The 23,223-nt window shown below is 42.6% G+C and overlaps 1 protein-coding gene across 1 annotated transcript in view; it reads right to left on the bottom strand.

Moving 5' to 3' along the window:
- LOC136857175 (uncharacterized) overlaps positions 1–23,223 on the bottom strand; it is a 334,952-nt gene that overhangs the window by 33,530 nt on the left and 278,199 nt on the right. Inside the window, exon 5 of the mRNA XM_068224990.1 lies at positions 1,121–1,314. Within this exon, the coding sequence (XP_068081091.1) occupies positions 1,121–1,314 (194 nt within the window). The remainder of the gene's footprint in view (positions 1–1,120; positions 1,315–23,223) is intronic.

Here is a 23,223-nt window from a genome sequence, read left to right as displayed (position 1 = left end):
TTAAAGGCTTGCAGTGTTGAATGAATTTTAACATACTCATTTCTTTGCATTGTTATGCTGATCTGAATGAAAAGTATAGGGCCTACCTGTTGTTTTCTACAAAATAATAATAAAAACTGCAGTTATGCATTGATATGCATGCGTGTTAAATAATAATAATAATAATGATGTTATTGGCTTTATGTCACACTAACTACTTTTATGCTCCTCAGAGACGCCGCGGTGCCAGAATTTTGTCCCGCAGGAGTTATTTTACGTGCCAGTAAGTCTACCGATATGAGGCTGACGTATTTCAGCACCTTCAAATACCACCGGACTGAACCAGGATCGAACCTGCCAAGTTGGGGTCATAAGGCTAGCTCCTCAACCGTCTGAGCCATTCAGCCCGGCTGTGTGCTAAGAATATGGTCATATTAAATAGGTTATATATGCATTTATATGCACTATAAAACTTAGCCATTTGATTTCAAACGCTATCAGTTGCCTTTATTTCTTATGAGCATATTATATCTTGAAACAAACAAAACATGCAAATATGCCTTGTACCACAAGCATTCCATCAACAGCCGTACTTCATGCATGATGATGGTGCTACAGCATACTTTAGTCTTTTTGCTCACAGGAACCATAAGCATATTATCCTGGGTACTGGATAGATAGATGGGAACCGACTGCTTGGCCACCACAATCTCCTGACTTGAACACCCTTAACTTTTACCTCTGGGGACATGTATGGTCTGTTGTGTATTTGACTGCTGTTGACTATGAACCAATGAAAAGATTGGATAATTCTGCAATTATGTATTTCCATCCCACATTATCACACCCTTTCTTTCTGTGAATGAACCATATGGTAGCACTTCCTGGGAAAATATCAGATTCTTTTAGTATAACATGAGAATTCAAACATGAATAATGGACTGATGATACAATGTCTCTATGCCAGTATGGCTACTTGCTTCCCCACTGCTGCTCCTGTGGAATTACAGATTCGTGGCATCCCCAGGAATCGCAGACCATGTAATAAAAAGTCGAAGGTATGGATAAGAGATAGGGAGAAAGGATCAAGGATTACCACAGAGCATTCACAGGGACAGAGGGAACAGAGAGGCACACATACCTGGAAGCCATCCTGGACGAAGATGCAGTCCCTCTGCAGACACAGGTAGCAAGGACCTACCTGCGGGCAGTCCTTGATGTAATGTCCTTTGCGGAAGCACAGATGGCACAAGTAAGTGGGTGGAGGACGTTTGGTCGGCTTGCGGTCTAGTGCCCCATTCAGACTCAGGTCATTCAATTGGTCTGCCAGGTCACCTACAATACAGAAAGAAATGTCTTAACTCACAAGAAGCTAGGGTTGAGATAAAGAGTAAACAAAAAGATGCGTTAAGAGCTGTGCATAGGAAAAAGAAAATACTCACCTAACCCCGAAGTAGGGCAGCTTGGAAGAAAATACCATAACATTAAACCCACAGGTGAATACAATGGAAGTTAACATACAAGTTAATACACTTTGACACAAAAATGATCATCTGAACACTTCTATTGATTTGAAAGAAGTATCTACTAATTATCATAAAGAGAGGAAGTTCCTGAATTTGTTCATATATACAGGATGGTCGAAAACAATGTGGGCCGGGTATATGAGCGTTAGAGGGTTGGTCATACTGATAAATAATTTGAAAATAATGACCAGATATTACGCGACGTTGTTGTTGTAACAGCTAACGAATCAGATTGCTTCGTGGGCGAATTGAAATAGACTTTGCGAGGCGGACTTGCTAAATTTGTACATGGCTTGAGAGCAATGCCGACAAATCAGCATCAAACACGAACACCGTGGGCTTTAACTGGTCTCACCGCAGCGTAATTGTTATGGTGTGATCTTGTGAGCTTGGATGTCCTTGTTCATATCCCTCCCCTGGTAAGTCTTTTCCTTCTACTGGTGCTCTTCAAGACGGCCTTATGCCACGTATAGATTTAGCAACACTGTCTCACAAAGCCTGTTTGAATTCGCCTGCTAGCGACCTCATTGGCTAACTTCAGTAGCTCATAAAATAATGACGGCACGAGATATCATATTATTTTTTCATACTATTTATCAGTATGACCAACCCTCTTATGCTCATATACCCAGATCACGTAGTTCGCGACCACCCTGTATAATATGAAGAGTGATCTCAAGAACCACTCAATTGATTTAAGTAAATATGTACGGTAGGTAAGAAAGTAAGTATGAAGAGTAATCTCAAGCACCACTCAATTCATTTAAGAAAGTAAGTAAGTACCCTAAGTAATTCATTCATCGTTAGAAAACGTATTGCTTATAGAATACACTGACTGACAGAGCAAATGCAACACCAAGAAGGAGTGGTTCAAAAGGGATGAAAGTTGGGGAAAAAACAGAGACGGCACGGACGAATAATTGATGTTTATTTCAAATCGATATGCAGGTTACACAATGCGCACGGCATCGACTCAGTAGGATGTAGGACCACTGCGAGCGGCGATGCACGCAGAAACACGTCGAGGTACAGAGTCAATAAGAGTGCGGATGGTGTCCTGAGGGATGGTTCTCCATTCTCTGTCAACCATTTGCCACAGTTGGTCGTCCGTACGAGGCTGGGGCAGAGTTTGCAAACGGCGTCCAATGAGATCCCACACGTGTTCGATTGGTGAGAGATCCGGAGAGTACGCTGGCCACGGAAGCATCTGTACACCTCGTAGAGCCTGTTGGGAGATGCGAGCAGTGTGTGGGCGGGCATTATCCTGCTGAAACAGAGCATTGGGCAGCCCCTGAAGGTATGGGAGTGCCACCGGCCGCAGCACATGCTGCACGTAGCGGTGGGCATTTAACGTGCCTTGAATACGCACTAGAGGTGACGTGGAATAATACGCAATAGCGCCCCAAACCATGATGCCGCGTTGTCTAGCGGTAGGGCGCTCCACAGTTACTGCCGGATTTGACCTTTCTCCACGCCGACGCCACACTCGTCTGCGGTGACTATCACTGACAGAACAGAAGCGTGACTCATCGGAGAACACGACGTTCCGCCATTCCCTCATCCAAGTCGCTCTAGCCCGGCACCATGCCAGGCGTGCACGTCTATGCTGTGGAGTCAATGGTAGTCTTCTGAGCGGACGCCGGGAGTGCAGGCCTTCTTCAACCAATCGACGGGAAATTGTTCTGGTCGATATTGGAACAGCCAGGGTGTCTTGCACATGCTGAAGAATGGCGGTTGACGTGGCGTGCGGGGCTGCCACCGCTTGGCGGCGGATGCGCCGATCCTCGCGTGCTGACGTCACTCGGGCTGCGCCTGGACCCCTCGCACGTGCCACATGTCCCTGCGCCAACCATCTTCGCCACAGGCGCTGCACCGTGGACACATCCCTATGGGTATCGGCTGCGATTTGACGAAGCGACCAACCTGCCCTTCTCAGCCCGATCACCATACCCCTCGTAAAGTCGTCTGTCTGCTGGAAATGCCTCCGTTGACGGCGGCCTGGCATTCTTAGCTATACACGTGTCCTGTGGGACACGACAACACGTTCTACAATGACTGTCGGCTGAGAAATCACGGTACGAAGTGGGCCATTCGCCAACGCCGTTTCCCATTTATCGTTCGCTACGTGCGCAGCACAGCGGCGCATTTCACATCATGAGCATACCTCAGTGACGTCAGTCTACCCTGCAATTGGCATAAAGTTCTGACCACTCCTTCTTGGTGTTGCATTTGCTCTGTCAGTCAGTGTATAATGGACTATACTCCGCACTGCTTTACTTCTAAATTGACGTTTTGGCTGATTTTGGTTCTGTCTGGTGGTTATGTACTGAAACACAGACATCCAACCAATTCCAAGCTGCCGTTCATATCGACTGATATCGGCAGAGTGCAATTTCGAAACCTAGTTGCCAACTCTTAATATTTACATCCACCCTGTGGTTAACCAATTTTGCTGAGCGTGTATGGGTATTCGGTACGGTTCGCGATCTTTTCCATTTTTCTTCAGTAATTGGTGTTTTTCATATTAGTCTGTATCTCTCTAGTACAGTATAGCGTATTACTATTTAGCATAGAATAAGTTAATACAATACAGGTTTAATAGTTCAGTGTATAAAAATAGTTGTAGTTTTTTTTACGTCTGTGTATTGGTTAGTGTAGGCCAACAAGCTAGAAATAAGACTATAGAGAGGCTAACATGGCTGCTACAGCGCTCTTGGTGGTGCCAAAACGATATAGCGACGCCATAGTTAAAGCGCCGTCCATATAGTTTGTTCTGTTCAGTGCTGGTTCTGCTTATTACAGTCCGCTACTTTTAATAGATTAGATCAAATAAATGAATCATGAATTGTTAAAAGGATGTGATTCCATTTAACCTAGTTCTAAGAAAACTGAGAAAAATTGTTTGTATCCTACGTTACTGCATTATGGAAGCAAACGCATTTTGTAATAAGTTTAGCTACTTCTGACTGACCTATATAACTCCAAAAATTGAATATCAAGTTAATTTTGTATACATTTTGTTGTGTTTAAAGTGCACTGACTTAAGTCTTTTTAGCAATTCATTCAGTTTTACTTATTGCATTTGCATTTAAAAGTGCCATTCTTTGAAAATTAGCCTTTATTTGGGATATCAAACAAAGTATTTATTGGTAATTGTAGTATATAAACCGTTTACATTAATAGAAACACAGTCAATTTCTGAAGAATATATATATTTTTTTGAAAGTACAAAGTTTATCTAAGCCAACAAGTACCTATTTACATGATCACATGCTAATACTGAAATATCACCAAGAGAGAGAAAGAAATCAAGAAATACTCACATTAGCAATCCTCCTTAATATCAATACAGAATGTTTTTAGTTTTACCCTCTTTATTCTTTTAAAACTGACCATTAAACCTTGTATAGTATAATCAGTCTTCATCACCCTCATCCTCCAAACCATACACATTGTTCCATCTTTATGAAATTGTCTTCCTCCTTATCCTGCGGAATGTATGGTAGGAGATGCTCAATATCCTTCAACATTTTAGTGTGGATGGGAACAAAACCCTCAGGGTGGGCCAAGTTATATGGAAGCGTAATGTCTCCTATACTTGGCTGAATTAGCTTAAATGTGTGTTTCCCAAAACTCCTAATGTAGGGAAAAAAACAACACATCCAGGACTTTCTACCTTTTAACACTCCATGAAAGAAGTGACTACCCTGAATAAGCTCGAGATTGTCCCGGATGTAATGTCTTTTAGCACTAAAGGATGGGTATAACACAGGGGAACAGATTCATACATATAAGTGAAAACCGCCAAAATGTGGACTTACGCCCTTTGAGCAATTCACAATTCAAATGTCTGCAGCATCCTATTGCATAAATTGTAGAGAAAACATAAAGGATATATCACATTTCAAACATGATTTTTCTTTTTACTAAAGTACACAGTTTTTAGCATTTAGCAGAATTACTTTGCCCGTGCAGCTCAATCCAGCATGTGTACCATAGGTCAACTTTTATTTTCTTGTAGGAACTGCCCAAACAGCCAAACACGATAAACGGTATTCTGCCTGGCTGGGTGGCTCAGACGGTAGAACCCAAGTTGGCATATTTGGTGTTTGAAGGTGCTCAAATAGCCTACGTCACCCTTATGTCAGTAGATTTGCCGGTCTATACAGGAAATGCGGCGGGACAACACACCGGCACCTCAGCTTCTTCGAAGACTGTACAAAGTAGTCAGTAGGACGAAAAACTAATATTTATTTTTAAATGGTATCCTACAGAACATTGTCCCCCAGCATTTTGAAAATAAATGCATAGAGAGCAACGATGATACAAGACGCTTATTGTCCAACACCACACCTACAATATTTAGAATTTCCTACTCACCTCATCCCCTCTGCCAACGATATGGAGTAACATGAGGACTTTCAGTCCTACATCATCACTACTACTGAGCGAGATGGCTACGTGATTCGCGGCACATAGCTCTTAGCTTGCATTCGGGATATAGTGAGTTCAAATCCCACCGTCGACAGTCCTGATGGATGGTTTTCCGTGGTTCCCATTTCCACATCAGGCAAATCCGGGGGCTGCTGTGCCTTAATTACGGCTACTGCCACTTCCTTCGCAGTCCTAGCCTTGTCCTATTCCATCGTAGCGATAAAATGTGTATGAGTGGGTGCAGCATAAGGCAAATAAATGAATCGGTATTACCAGAATCTTCGTCCAAAAATATTGAAATGAATTATTCAGGAAAGTATGTGATTTAAAATCATTTAACACAAGAAGGACTGTCCTCTTTTAAAATAATTATTTTAAATTGTTTATCCTACAACTGCTTGATCCACATATTATTATTATTATTATTATTATTATTATTATTATTATTATTATTATTATTATGGGATAATTTATTACACCATTGTTCACCTCAAACCTCCATGGCTCTAGAATACCTATTTTACGTAAATTATATTATTATTATTAGTTTCACGTCCCACTAACTACTTTTTCGGATATGCTGACTTGCCGGAATATTGTCCCGCAGGAGTTCTTTTACGTGCCAGTAAATCTACCGACATGAGGCTGACAAATTTAAGCACCTTCAAATACCACCAGACTGAGCCAGAATCGAACCTGCTAAGTTGCTTAGTGTCCGGCTCCTTGGCTGAATGATCAGCGTGCTGTCCTTGGTTTCAGAGGGCCCCGAATTCGACCGGGTCAAGGATTTAAACTGGGTAGTTGATAGGTAATTCCTCTGGATTGAAGACTGGATAACCTTCTTCATCTACACACAACAGAATATAACTACAAACCACCAGACACACGCATTAATGAATACATCATTCCACCTTGGGTTGGCATCAGGAAGGGCATCCAACCGTAAAATTAGGCTGAATCCATACAAAATGCCAAATCCATGTATTATTTTTATCAAAGTCATATGAATTATTCCTCGGTGTTATGTTATTTTGTTCAAGGTTTTCTGTTCTACATTTTCATTCCCTGTAAGTAGGGTTATATATGCTTAATGACAATGTATTGTCATTTCTTTTGTAATCACTGGAAATGTGTTAATTTCCTTTTTTTTTTAGAGTCCTTTTAAACAGACATTGTGCATCTTTGAATGCTTTCCTATTTAAGAAAACTGTGAAGCGGTATTTCTTCCCACAGGGCCTGTACTTGCTTCATTACCACTCCCACTTCATCTGATCGCTTAGAATATGGCGGACGCAGCACTCAAGTTGATTCAAATATGGCAGTCCAATGGCCGTTCTAAGGTCCTCTTTCTTGTTGTTGGTGTGGGCCTACTTGGTTCATGCGTATTTAGCATGTCCCATTGTAGTTCGGGAAAGACAAGTGGCAAGAAAGTGGCTCTGAGATCAGTGGTGTGTTCCCTTTGTAGTCCATACCGTCCTTCCTGTGTCAGCCATTAGTGGTGAGTGATATGTTATTTCCTCATTCTTTTTTATTCTTGATAATGTATTCTGTTTTAAATGTCAGATATTGTTAGTAAGTGTAGTTTTTGTGAATTTGTTTTCAATCCTGATTCATTAGCTTTTCTGAGTAAGGTATTACATTTTACGAGGGCTGTTCACCGCGACCGTATTGCAACAGCTGTTCTTGCGGCAGTAGCGCGCTACCAACAGAGGTAAGGCAATGCTCAATTTTGTTTTGCGAAACGTCAATTTAGAAGCGAAGCAATGCGGAGCGTGGTGGTTTATCAAGAGAGCAAGTAGATTTATCTTAAAGTGGAGCAGGTTGAAATAATTATGCGCCCGGAATCCTTAAAATTGACCGTTATCAGCATATTAACAGGAAACCATTTCATTCCCTGCTTAACCTCCCTCCCTCCATCTCTCATTAGAATGCCATAATGACAATCATCTAAGGCACACAATGAATTGTAAAACACTTGGGCTATTTGTCAAGTTTCATAAAAGTCGGCCACCGGATCCCATGATAGCGGGTTCAAAGCCTTAGGCATCTTAAAATAGACATTCAAATCATTACCGCAAGTCAGCTGATTTTTTAAAATGAAATGTGGAGAAATCAGACTAACAACGGGTATTGTTAAAAACTTGCGTCAGGAACCTTGCCTTGTATGAATTATTATTAAGTTGAGTTTAGTAGTTTAAGCTTAAAGAATACAATGGGCTGAAGTTTGTTGAATATAACAGAAGTGTCACTACTCATATTCACTTAATGTCACCTGAAAAGCTAATTTACCCATTATTACGTTGAGGTTTGCAAAAATATAGATCCATGGAAAGTGTGTGTTGTAGAACGTACAGCATATTAACCATGTATTTTCCAATATATCTATATATATATATAAAATAAAAGTTTTGTCTGTTCATTGCTCAGAATTTGAAAAGAATGGTATTTCTCTATCGGTCCTGACCACAGTAACAAGGAAATGCATTTTTTTACTTTTCCATGATTTCTGTCCATCTGTCTGTATGTATGTACACGCATCACGAGAAAACGGCTGAAGAGAATTTAATGAAAATCGGAGTGTAAAGTCAGGTGATGAACCACTACAATCTAGGCTATAAATTATTTTATTCATGCTGAGTGAAATGGTAGTTTAGGGAAAGGCCTGAAATTTAATTCTCAAATATTTATATTATTAGCGGTCGTATCTTAATGGAAATCGGTAGACAAGATGGGAAATAAGTCGCTACAATATAGGCTATACATAATTGTATTCACACTGAGAAAAATGGTAGTTTAAGGGAAGGCCTAAAATTTAACTCTCAAATATTTATTATATTAGTGGCCATATCTTCACGAAAATTGGTATGCAAAGTCGGGGAATAAGTCGCTATAATCTAGGCAATCAATAATTTTATTCTCACTGAGTGAAATGGAAGTTTAGGGAAGGCCTGAAATGTAATCTATATATATAAAATAAAGAGTTTTGTCTGTACATTGCTTAGAATTTGAAAAGAATGGTATTTCGTTATCGGTCATGTCCACAGCAACAAGGAAATGCATTTTTTAATTTTCTGTAATTTCTGTCTGTCTGTCTGTCTGTCTGTATGTATGTATGTATGTATGTACACGCATCACGAGAAAACGGCTGAAGAGAATTTCATGAAAATCGGTATGTAAAGTCGGGTGATTAACCACTACAATCTAGGCTATAAATTATTTTATTCACGCTGAGTGAAATGGTAGTTTAGGGGAAGACCTGAAATGTAATTCTCAAATAAGTTATTTATGTTATTAGTGGTTATATCGATGAATACTACATAACTAACATAACTTGAGTTATGTCATAAGTTAGTAGTAGTTATGTAATAAGTTATTAAATTTCCGATCACTTATGTCTTATACACTGTTACCGTACCGCATATAATCACAGAGATATTCATGAATTTGGATTTTTGTTATTAGGTCCACATCAGTGCCGAGTCACGAGAAAATGGGTAAACAGAATTTAGTGAAAATAGGTACATAAAGTCTGAGAATAAGGAACTACAGGCTACGGTATAAATAATTTTGTAAGACGCCCTAATATCACAGAGTTGAAAGAAAACTAATGTGAAGGCCTGCAATATAGAAGGCTCATAAACTTTATCAACAATAATATTACATTGACCATTGTTTGTTGTAATGTGTTTTTTGCAGTAGCGTAGCCAGGATTTCAGTTTGGGGGGGGGCATTCATCCAGATTTTTTTTTTTATAGGTATCCAAACTTCCAGAATTTAGGTGGTGTAGAATACCTAAAAAGATCCAGTAAGAGTGGCGGATTCGTGCGGATTCCGGAAGCGAATAGTAATCTTCTTCTTCTTCTTCTTCTTCTTCTTCTTCTTCTTCTTCTTCTTCTTCTTCTTCTTCTCCTCCTCCGATTTTCCCCACATCTGTGGTGTCGTGGGTACGAACTGTGTCGCACATGTGGATTTGGCCCTGTTTGACGGCCGGATGTCCTTCCCGACGCCAACCCTATATGGAGGGATGTAATCACTGTTGTGTCTTTCTTTGGTGGTTGGTAGAGTAGTATATTGACTAAATATGAAGAGGAAAGTGTTGGAACAAACACCCAGTCCCCGAGCCAGAAGAATTTATCAAACGCGATTAAAATCCCCGAGCCGGCCGGGAATCGAACCCGAAACCCTCTGAACCGAAGGCCTCAACACTGATCATTCAGCCAATGAGTTGGACTCCGGAAGCTAATATTAATATACCGGTACATTATATATAAAATGCTTAATAAAAGTACATTCGTTAAAACTCCTGGGGTGTCTGGACTCCTTGGACGAACCCCCCTCCCCCCAGGGTACCACTGTTACTCCCATCCCAACATAACAGCAGCATTTCATACATTCCGAGTACAAGTGAAATGAATGCAAGAATGAACAGTTTGAATAAAGATGCAATATGCTGGCTTAGAATAAATGCGGTAATGTTATTATAATAATTGTCATGTGATAAGGAGTAAAGAAGTGACATTTTATACAAATAATACGGCAAAGAAAAAATACACACATACAGACGCGCGCGCGTCGAATACAGGTTTCTCACCCTTCTTGTCCATGGCTAGATGATGAAGCCAAGAGAATGATGGCCCACCATGACTCGTTATTTCAACATTATAAACAAACCGTAGATGACACAGACTTCGAATCTTACCGCATCTTAAGAAATCGCAGAAAACAGTTAATCAGAAATAAAAAATGTATATATCTCCGGAATTTAGCTAACAACTTACATTTTAATCGCGCATGGGACCAACTTAGAGCTCTGGGAATAGGAAAACATCAACAGAGATAGACAACTCCTGACATTCCACTTGACGAACTGAACGATTACACTACCTACCCCAATGAACTGCACCGACTCTCCGCCCTCCCCTCCAGCCAATCTGCCATTCATATTTCACAGTGTCAGAGAAAATCAGGTTAAAAAGGCTTTGTACTCGACTGAATCAAAGACTACTTTTATACATAACATTATGGGTGCTGTCCTGCCTATACTGACGCACATACTGAACTACTGTTTACTAAAACGTAACTTTTCCTCCTGTCTGGAAAACAACCAATATTATACCGGTACCTAAGAGTTTAGACCCACAATCAACCTCTGACTATCGTCCTATGTCCATACTCCCTGCGCTTTCTAAAGCCTTTGAACGTTTAGTATACGAGCAAGTTCTGGAATACCTAAATAAAGATGCTCTTTTGGACCCCTTGCAATCTGGATTTAAGAAGATCACGGTACCGCGACAGTACTTTTGAAGGTAACTGAAGACATTAGAAACAAAGCAAAGTCATATCCGTACAGGCCATGAAGGCCCTTGGAGGGTTGGAAGGTAAAGGCTTCCAATGTCCGTAACCTGGGCACTTGATGGGGTAGAGTGGTTAGCTCTTCGCCCGGCCGCCTTTGTCCCCAGGAATTAACCTGTTACTCATTTTTGGTGTAGGCTGAGTGAACCTCAGGGCCATATGCACCTCCGAAACTGGAAGACTCATTTCTTAAATTTTACGGCTTTTTGACGGGGATTCGAACCCACGTCCTTCCGGGCGAGCCGAGCATGCCTTTACCGCCTCGGCCAGGCAGCCCCTAGATATTAGAAACGCTATGTACAAACGACTGCTCACTATACTTATCCTTCTTGACTTCAGTAGCGTCTTTGACACTATAGTAATTTCGACTATGATAAAGCAAATGGAACTGCTAAATTTCGACCTGGCCGCGCTTAAGGTTTTTAGTTCTTATTTGAGTAACCGTCAACAGCGTGTAACAGTAAACGACAAAGCCTCTAAATGGAAAATGAAACTTAGTGTTACCACACAGGTTACCCCTAATTTTTTGTATATATATCAATGACACACCATCTGTGACACGAAATAACATACACCACCCCTATGCTATCTTCAAATACACTGACTGACAGAGCAAATGCAACACCAAGAAGGAGTGGTTCGAAAGGGATGAAAGTTGGGGAAAAAACAGAGACGGCACGGACGAATAATTGATGTTTATTTCAAACCGATATGCAGGTTACACAATGCGCACGGCATCGACTCAGTAGGATGTAGGACCACCGCGAGCGGCGATGCACGCAGAAACACGTCGAGGTACAGAGTCAATAAGAGTGCGGATGGTGTCCTGAGGGATGGTTCTCCATTCTCTGTCAACCATTTGCCACAGTTGGTCGTCCGTACGAGGCTGGGGCAGAGTTTGCAAACGGCGTCCAATGAGATCCCACACGTGTTCGATTGGTGAGAGATCCGGAGAGTACGCTGGCCACGGAGGCATCTGTACACCTCGTAGAGCCTGTTGGGAGATGCGAGCAGTGTGTGGGCGGGCATTATCCTGCTGAAACAGAGCATTGGGCAGCCCCTGAAGGTACGGGAGTGCCACCGGCCGCAGCACATGCTGCACGTAGCGGTGGGCATTTAACGTGCCTTGAATACGCACTAGAGGTGACGTGGAATCATACGCAATAGCGCCCCAAACCATGATGCCGCGTTGTCTAGCGGTAGGGCGCTCCACAGTTACTGCCGGATTTGACCTTTTTCCACGCCGACGCCACACTCGTCTGCGGTGACTATCACTGACAGAACAGAAGCGTGACTCATCGGAGAACACGACGTTCCGCCATTCCCTCATCCAAGTCGCTCTAGCCCGGCACCATGCCAGGCGTGCACGTCTATGCTGTGGAGTCAATGGTAGTCTTCTGAGCGGACGCCGGGAGTGCAGGCCTCCTTCAACCAATCGACGGGAAATTGTTCTGGTCGATATTGGAACAGCCAGGGTGTCTTGCACATGCTGAAGAATGGCGGTTGACGTGGCGTGCGGGGCTGCCACCGCTTGGCGGCGGATGCGCCAATCCTCGCGTGCTGACGTCACTCGGGCTGCGCCTGGACCCCTCGCACGTGCCACATGTCCCTGCGCCAACCATCTTCGCCACAGGCGCTGCATCGTGGACACATCCCTATGGGTATCGGCTGCGATTTGACGAAGCGACCAACCTGCCCTTCTCAGCCCGATCACCATACCCCTCGTAAAGTCGTCTGGCTGCTGGAAATGCCTCCGTTGACGGCGGCCTGGCATTCTTAGCTATACACGTGTCCTGTGGCACACGACAACACGTTCTACAATGACTGTCGGCTGAGAAATCACGGTACGAAGTGGGCCATTCGCCAACGCCGTGTCCCATTTATCGTTCGTTACATGCGCAGCACAGCGGCGCATTTCACATCATGAGCATACCTCAGTGACGTCAGTCTACCCTGCAATTGGCATAAAGTTCTGACCACTCCTTCTTGGTGTTGCATTTGCTCTGTCAGTCAGTGTATATCGACACTGCAAGACAAGATATTAGCAATCACCTCCGACGACTCAGTGTATATGCACAACGAAACTCTTTTATACTAAACTGCACAAAATATCAGGCAATCATAATTGGATCACGAAAATTACTGTGCTGCTCAAACAATGTTGAGATCCCGCCTATCCTACTGAATGGTAACATTATTCCCTACAATAAGACGGTTACAAATCTCGGCGTAATGATGAATGGAACAGTTGATTGGTCTGATCACACGAAAGAAATAATTTTTGGAGTTCTTCACCCTCTTAAGCGGCAGGGGGATGTATTTCCATTTGAGCTACAGGCCAAACGAATACAGACACTCATTCTCCCTATTCTTGATTATTGTGATGCTGTTTTAGTTGACATGACGAGAGAATAAACACTTAAACGAGCACTGAATTCCCGCCTGCGATTTATTTACATTATCGGGTACGATGTTCATATCACCCCATACTATCAGGCTGTCTCATGGCTGATGTCTGATAAACGTCGGCAGCTACACACTTTAACGATGGTGTTTAGAGTGGTAGCTGAAAGTCAGCTACTGTATATTTCTTCTAAATTCATCTTTTTATCATTGTTTCACAACTTAAATACACGTTCTAGATTCATTCTTTCTATTCCACTGCACCGCACAAATAAAAAAAAAAAACTCGTGTCCTCATCCCGAGGTGGCGCAGCTCTTTTCAGGCACACCCCCATTGGAGGTGAGCTGCATGTACCATTTCAACCACATACCAGCCCTCCTGCCAGTACCGGGAATCGAACCCGGGCCCCCGAGGACGGCAGCTAATAACACTAACCGATACGCTACGGAGGCGGACGCACAAATAAAATTAATAGATCATTTGTGGTGACTGTCGCCAGATTATGGAATACCCTACCAGCTCAGGTCAGAGAAAGTAACTTCTTTTTAATCACGATTTAAGGTCACCTGCCGAGACTGCCTGCTGAGGACAGCTGACTGAATGGTTGAAGTATGAATGTGTGCGTGCTTGAGGATTAGTCATTTTAAGAGTTGTTAGTATTAATTATAATATTAATTTAGTTAGTAATGTATTTAAATTTACTTTCAATTCTATCAATTTATGTAGTTTTAACTATTTTAAGTATCTCAGTATTTTATTTTTCCGATTAGTATGTGGTTAAGTGTACGAGGGGGCCTGGAGCCCTAACTTCGCCACTGTACAGAAGGCACTAATAAATAAAGAAATAAACAAACAAATAAATAAATACATAAATATAGAATGGAGGGTATGCGTATAGATACGTATTTTGTTAGTTGGTAAAGAAAAATACACGTCACAACATATGCTAGGTAGAGTTTACCTTCTCCTGTTAGTTTCCCTCGCGGTTAGGGCCACACAGTTGTGAGCTTGCATCCGGGAGATAGTGAATTCGAACCCCACTGACGGCAGCCCTGAAAATGGTTTCCCATTTTCACACCAAGCAAATTCTGGGGCTGTATCTTAATTATTAAGGCAACGGCCGCTTCCTTCCCACTCCTAGGCCTTTCCTATCCCACAGTCGCCATAAGACCTATCTGCGTCGGTGCGACGTAAAGCAAAAGCACCGTAGTATAAAGTTACAGTTTTGTGACGCTAATATTCGTATCTATAATTTTTATTAACGTGCCAGAAACCAACGACATGGAGCTGTTGCAATTTCAACACCGTTTTAAGGGCCACCGACCCAAGCCGGGATTTGAACCTGCAAACTTGGACTCAAAATAACAGCGACTCAACCAACTGAGCCACATGAAAATGAAGCGTCTGTGATTATTGTTGTAAATAGATGCAGTTAGTATTTTTACAATGGTTTTATGAGGAACATTTAATAAGGCGTACGTTTTCCAACTGTCCTAAATGCACGAGGCCGGACAAAAGAACTAGCTGGAAGCTAAAGAGGCCTGCAGGGGTGTCGCTTCCTTCTCTGTTCACTTTTCCAAACCAAACTCCATGGCGTAACAGCCCCGAAGGGCCATCGCCTACCAAGCGACCGCTGTTCAGCCCGGAGGCCTGCAGATTACGAGGTCTAGTGTGGTCAGCACGACGAATCCTCTCCGCCGTTATTCTAGGCTTTCTAGACCGGGGCCGCCACCTCACCATCAGATAGCTCCTCAATTATAAACACGTGGGCTGAGTGTACCTCGAACCAGGCCTCAGATCCAGGTAAAAATACCTGACCTGGCCGGGAATCGAACCCGGGTCCTCCGGTAAGAGGCAGGCACGCTACCCCTACACCGCGGGGCCTGCTGGTTACTTTTAGGTCTTCTTATTTTAGAATTTGACTTAAGGCATCCTGCATTCGATTCCCGGCACTGACGGAGTTAAGAAAGGCATGGGATGGGGAAGATACGGGGCTTGTTTGTGGTGGCAATAGAGTGGGACATAGTCTCCCGCAATCGAAATATCTACGACCTGGAAGGTAGTCACCTTCACGGGGCGTAGTACCAAAGTGGTTTCTTTTTATAAGAAGACAAATTAAATGAAGATTCTACTTCCACATAAACGAAGAACGACATTATCAATTTTACAAACAGTTTCAATAATGCAGCCGGTTTATGTTAAGAGTACAGAAGCTATGATCGTACATGGTAACAGTCAAAACCATCAGTATCTACTGAAGATCCGACACCACACTCGGTGTCCGGCTCCATGGCCAAATGGTTAGCGTGCTGGCCTTTGGTCACAGTGGTCGCTGGTTCGATTCCCGGCAGGGTCGGGAATTTTAACCACCAGTGGTTAATTTCGCTGACACAGGGACTGGGTGTGTGTGTTGTCTTCATCATCATTTCATCCTCATCATGACGCGCAGGTCGAGTCAAATCAAAAGACCTGCACCTGGTGAGCCGAATATGTTTTCGGACACTCCCGGCACTAAAAACCATACGCCATTTCATTTTTACCGCAATCAGTAGGACAAGCTTTCTTTTCATATCCACCAGGCGAGTTGGCCGTGCGGTTAGGGGTGCACAGCTTTGTGCTCGCATCCGGGAGTAGTGGGTTCAAACCCCACTGTCGGCAGCCCTGAAGATGGTTTACCGTGATTTCCCATTTTCACACCAGGCAAACACTGGGGCTGTAACTTAATTAAGGCCACGGCCGTTTCCTTTCCACTCTTAGCCCTTTCCTTTCCCATCGTCGCCATAAGACCTGCGGTGCGACGTAAAGCAAATTCTAAATAAAAATTTAAAAAATATTTTCACAACCCCTTCCAAGGAAAGTTGTATCAACGCTACTGGCCTGGACTTACACCCCACCAACTGAAATTATGTTATGGGTACGCCACTGCATCCACTCACCATTTATGGCACAAGGTAAGCCAGAAGAATGGTTGGATACTCAAGATACACCACCGTAAATGATGGGATTATGGCTCAAAAGTATAAAGAAAGGTAAGGGACGGGATCTAGTGTTTTAAGTAGAATCCGTATCAATAGAACGTGACTTCCCATTTTAAAACGTGGCATGCAACGACTGCGATTCAAGCCTGGGCCGTCCTGGTGAGAAGATAAAACCATTTGAAATAAGTTATCACGCCCACCAATTACAAAATAGTTACCCGCACTTTTGATAGCGCCATTTGAGGTTCCAATTCGTTCCCGGGCATTTGACAAAATTATAGGCCTGCCTATCGAGCTTAGGCACGAATCCGCGATTGTCTTGCTACTGTTAGAATTTAAAAAAAAAAAAACCATTTTCATAACTTACCAAGGATGCGCATAGTTCTGGCTTCTCAGCGACAAGAAATGAGGAACTAAGTCCAGATAACAATCCTTTCACAGTATTTCCAATGCTGCAACTTAAACACAACACATCTCTCAACCACGGCACAACCCGAGGATCCCTAGGACATTGTTGTTTCCGGGAACCGATATGCAAAAGCTGACACGATGTTGTAAGCTTGCAGCTGTTTTAAGGCCGTGGGCCCCGTTTTCTCGGTGATCACGTTCTGGCCCCCTACTGAGAATCCCTTGCTAATTGCCCCTTTACTCATGTCTTGACATTTGTGAACACACCGTTACATTCCCAATACTGAGGCCTCTACAGGGAAATATCCCCGCGCATCACAATCCTAAGTGTTTTCCTTTTATTCAAGCAATACCAACATTGAGAATTATGTACGGCCCCACTGAGCCTTGCTAGCAGATTCTTTGTCGCTACGTTAATTTAACATTTCGGCGTAAGTTTTTAAGTTGTTCGTACCGTACGTAAAACAACGGCTGATCCTCGCTCTAGTTTCAGGAAACATTTGTTTTGGGGGGGCGGCCCCCCTGCCCCCCCTCCTTGGCTACGCCAGTGATTTTTTGTCTTCTGTTTCTACTCATCCCTGATAGATAGGATTACTGCAGCATACCAAGGTTTTTAAAATTTGCTTGACATCGCACCGACACAGGTAGGTCTTATGGCGACGATGGGATAGGAAAGGAATAGGGGTGTGAAAGAAGCGGCCTAGGCTTTAATTAAGGTACAGGCTGATGTGACTGGTGTGAAAATGGGAAACTACGGAATAACATATTCAGGGATGCCAGCAGTGGGGTTCGAATCCACTATCTCCCGGATGCAAGCTCACAGCTGCGCGCCTCTAACCACACGGCCAACTCGCCTGGTCGTACCGATTGTAAACGCCTGCCTGTATATTGGCGGGAAGTAGCTGGGGAGTTAGATAACTTTCTTCTTTAGCACGCCATTCCTCTGGTTCATCCATTTACTGATATTACTGGTACATAACACACTGGTTCATCATAGCATTCGAGCTATTCAACCCTACTCTGAGGCACTGGAATGAGTAGTGTGCATATTTAACGGAATAATGACAGAGGAGTGTTCACGGCAGTCTGCAACCTGGTTATTCCAGCTCTGGAACTTTTGACTGTTAGATCGGCACCGTAGTACTGTTCATTGAAAGTGAGAAAGTGTGCGGTTTTCATTTGATCGAGTATTTTATATGTTAACATTGCTTTCAAACGCTACATTCCTACCGACGTTTTTGTAATGACCTATGTTGAATTCAGTTAGGAAAACCACAAAGTCAGTCTTTCTGAGAATCCCGTAGCGAAGCACGGGTACATCAGCTATACATATATATATATATATATAATAATAATAACTTGTCCTGACCGATTCATCATCGGCGAGCCAAAACTTCTGGAGAAAGATTCATATTACAATGTAGGTGCTCACTAAAAGAAGAGTTTTGGATATACCGTCACTAAGGGGGTAAAAATGGGGTGGAGGGTGAAATTTTTAAAATGAGTGTATCTATATCTCGGAAAGTGAACAGTTTAAAGACATGAAAACTGCTATTTGGAATCTCCTTTAAAAATAAACACGAATATTTTGTTTTTGAAAAATCTACTTAAGGGGTGGTGAACAGGAGTGACAAAGGGGGTGAATTCTTAAAATTGAGTATATCTCAAAAACGTAATATGTTACAGACGTGAAAATTGGTGTTTGGAATCTTCTGTAAAAGTAAAGGAGCACACATAACTTGTTTTCTGAAAATTCACGTAAGGGGAGTTTTAAAGGGGATACATTTTTTAAAATGAGCATATATACAGTATATATAAAAATTTAACGCATTATAAACGTGAAAATTGGTATTTTTAAGATCTTTTAAAAATAAAAGTATCACGTATTTGTTTTGTTTTCGGAGAAAGAATTTCAGTGGCGCTGGGGGAGGGGGCTTTGTAAAAGGGACTTGAAAACGGGTGGAATTATTTTTATGTTGATACTTATATCTCAAAAACTTAAGATGTTACAGACATGAAAATTGGTATTTGGAATCTCCTTTAAAAATAAACACGTATTTTTTGTTTTCGGAAAATCCACTTAAGGGGGGTGGAGTTGGTGTATGAGTTATCTCAGAAAAACGGAACATGTTACACAGGTAAAAACTGGTGCTCTTAATCTCTTTCAAAAATAAAGTAACATGTACTTTTTTGTTTTTGGAAAAATCACTTGGGGGTGAGGGTAAAAAGGACTGAAGGAGGGGTTGAATTATTTTTATTAAGATACTGGTACCTCAAAATCTGAAGATGTTACAAAATTGAAAATTGATATTTGGAATCTCCTTTAAAAATAAAGAAACACGTATTTCCATTTAAAGAGGATGTAAAAAGGACTGAAAAAGGATTGAATTATTTTTATGAGGATACTTATACCTCAAAAACTGAATATGTTACCGATATGAAAATTTGTATTTGGAATCTTCTTTAAAAATAAAGAAACATGTATTCTTTTGTTTTAGGAAAATCCAATTAAGGGCGCGTAAATGAATTGAAAAATGAGTTTAATTCTTTGTATTGGGATACTTATATCTCGAAAGCTTACGATGTTACGAACGTGAAAATTGGTATTTGGAATCTCCTTTAAAAAAGAAACAAGCATTTTTGTTGGGGGGAGGGAATCAACTTAAGTGGGGTGCAAAAGGAGTTGAAGTGGACTTAAAACAATACACCCCTAAGGAGTTATCACTGGGGGATGAGGAATGATGACAAAATATACGTTTATATGAAACCGTTTGAATTACGAATAAAATATCAAATGATATCCTAGGTGTTAAATAACAGAAGGTGGGAAATAAATGTAAACTACTCAGAGTTAAATGGGGGTTAAGATCCGAAAACAAATATATTCATTCCTTCCTCCTAAATGGTTTAACGTCTTCTATCTATATTAATATGCTTATCCTCCAGGGTTGGTTTTTCCCTCGGACTCAGCGAGGGATCCCACCTCTACCGCCTCAAGGGCAGTGTCCTGGAGCTTCAGACTTTAGGTCGAAGATATAACTGGGGAGAAGGACCAGTACCTCGCCCAGACAGCCTCACCTGCTATAGGCCTTATGGGGGACGGGAAGATTGGAAGGGATAGACAAGGAAGAGGGAAGGAAGCGGCCGTGGCCGTAAGTTAGGTACCATCCCGGCATTCACCTGAAGGAGAAGTGGGAAACCACGGAAAACCACTTCGAGGATGGCTGAGGTGGGAATCGAACCCCCTCTACTCAGTTGACCTCTCAAGGCTGAGTTGACCCCGTTCCAACCCCCGTACCACTTTTCAAATCTCGTCGCAGAGCCGGGAATCAAACCCGGGCCTCCGGGGGTGGCAGCTAATCACGCTAACCACTACACCACAGAGGCGGACATGGTTTAACGTACGAAACAAAATTCTAAATATATTTTAAATCCTGGGTGTGATATAAGGTTAGCTCCGTAAAGTAAATTATTCATCCCTCCAAAACCGTTTGGTGTTAAAAGTTGCAATTTAACGAGAAGGGTCTTCTTTTATGTAAAGCAAAGTCATCGAGTGGTTAGCTCTACGCCCGGCCGCCTTTGCCTCCAGGAATTAACCTAGTACTTATTTTGGTGTAGGCTGAGTGAACCTCAGGACCATGTCCACCTCTGGAAGTGTAAATCTCGTTTCTTAAATGTTATGACTCTTTGACGGGGAATCGAATCCACGTTCTTCCGGGTGAACCGAGCACGCCTTTACCGCCTCGGCCAGGCAGCCCCTCTTCTTTTATGTCCTAGATGTAAAATACAGTATACATCAAAATGTTTCTCCCTTAAGGGGTTTAGATGGTAGATGACTCTCAAAAACACAATATCCATCCTTCCAAAACAGTTTCAGGCACGAATATAACTTCGTTTTATGAAGGGTGGTCTTCTATATCCTACATGTTAAAAAATATTTTAAAACATTCAGTCCTTAAAAAAGTATTCTACCGGGCGAGTTGGTCGTGATGTTCGGGGCGCGCGGCTGTGAGATGGCATCCGGGAGATAGTGGTTTCGAATCCCACTGTCGGCAGCCCAGAGGGTGGTTTTCCGTGGTTTCCCAATTTCACACCAGGCAAAAGCCACTAGCAAAAAAAAAGTAGTATTCATTCCCCCATTACTGTTCGACGTATAAAATCAAAATTTCACAGGTTGGTCACTTTTACGTCCTGGATGTTAAATAAGATATGGTTTGTTTGTCCAACCCTTGTCCCGTTTCCCTACGGGGTCGGGTATGAGGTGAGATGAATTTGTCGTGGCGGTTTTTTATGACCGGATGCCCTTCCTGACGTCAACCTTATCAGAGGAGTTAATGAGAGATGAAATGAATGACGTGATATATGATAGTAGGGAGAGGGTGAAACCCGGTGCCGGCACATAGCCTACTCCTGTCGAATAGCACCAAGGGATCTGCTCAAGGCTTAACGTCCCCATCCGACGGACGAATCACCATCAACAGCGTCATATGCCCTCACTCCATATGAGCACTGCGGAGAGGTTTGGAATTTAATCCAGGCTAATCTAGTGATTAGAAATTGTATACCACCACCTCCCCTACCCTGCCGGCCAACATTCTGATGGTGAAAATATTTTTCGACCAACGGGACTCGAACCGGCTAACCTCGGTGTTAGACCGTTTTTAGACTTCAGCGCCTTAACGATCATGGCCACAGGCGAGCTAAATAAGATACTGTTTAAAACATTCAAATTCTTCCGTACGGGGTTCAAGTGAGTGGTAGATTATAAAATAACTAATCATTCCCCCAAAACTATTTGACGTACGAACTGAGGACGTATTCTACATGCTCAGCTGACAGTGGACTCTCCAAAATATAAAACTTTGAATAATAACATGAATTTTAAAGCCGTAGCGAAGCACGGGCATCTTGCTAGTATACAGTATATTATATTTACAAGTTGCTTTACGTCGCACCAACACAGACAGGTCTTATGGCGACAGGAAGGGGCTAGGAGTGTGAAGGAAGCGGCCGTGGCCTTAATTAAGGTACAGCCCCAGCATTTGCCTGGTGTGAAAATACTAAACAACGGAAAACCATCTTCAGGGCTGCCGACAGTGGGGTTCGAACCCACTATCTCTCGAATACTGGATAATGGTCGCATTTAAGCGACTGCAATTTTCCAAAGTACATTTTCGCTCCTGCGTTTTTCATATGGGCAGAGAAATGGACACCATTTATTATTTAAAAAATAGCAGATGTCTCTTGTCTAATTATTAAAATAGTTTCAATATGCTGTGAAAAGTTTTCTTCATCGTCCAATTAATCGAAGTACCTCTCCAGACACACTCGTCACCAAGCTTTCCTGGTAGCACTTCGATCCAAAGATATCGTGGTCTGTCACCACTTCACTCATGTTGCAATTACGAGACGGTTCTGAACTACACCACGCCATACGTATAAGTAGACTACATTGCAAGGCGGCTGAAAATCTGCTGTGTGTAAGCACCTGTTTGATCACTTGCGCCACTACCGAGACAGGGGCGGTGGCTGCACGCGGCTGCACACCTACCGCCAGCGGCAAATCTAGCGCGAATGTTTTCTTCCGCCCAGTACTGTATGTAAGCTTCGATTCTACTGTATTCAACGCGCCACTACTGCCGATGGCGGTAATATGTTACCGCGACACAATCCGTCCAGATTGTAACCGGTCTTTTTTTAAGACTTGCTGCGCAAAGGACTAGCTTTCCTATCACCGCCTCGCCAATCGTTGATAAGAAGTTCTTCGTTAATTGAAATGTCCTCCCGATATCAACCATCACTGTTCAATAATTATTCCTCTCACACCCACCAATGAACCGTAAAAGGCTCAGTCAAACAGGAAGTAGACTGTCCGCGCGGACGAAATGACCGCGGGCCGTCGAGGACTGGGGTAGTCAAATAGAATGCAGACAAGTCAGGGCGAACTAGTGTTAAAGCAGTCGCATTAAAAAAAAAAGGCCCAACGTGGGTTGCAAAACGGCAGTAGTCGGGATTCTTGACGAAAAGAAAAAAATCTATTCGACACTCCATGTCGTATGAAATCGGCATGTAAAACATTTCTGGTTACACATTTGTAGTTCACCCGACAAAACTAAGTCTCAGCCGTAGGTCACCCTACATT

The sequence above is a fragment of the Anabrus simplex genome, chromosome 1, assembly GCF_040414725.1.
Source record: "Anabrus simplex isolate iqAnaSimp1 chromosome 1, ASM4041472v1, whole genome shotgun sequence".
NCBI lineage: Eukaryota > Metazoa > Arthropoda > Insecta > Orthoptera > Tettigoniidae > Anabrus > Anabrus simplex.
Note: the sequence above shows the minus strand (reverse complement) of the source record. Positions and strands in the feature narration are given on the sequence as shown.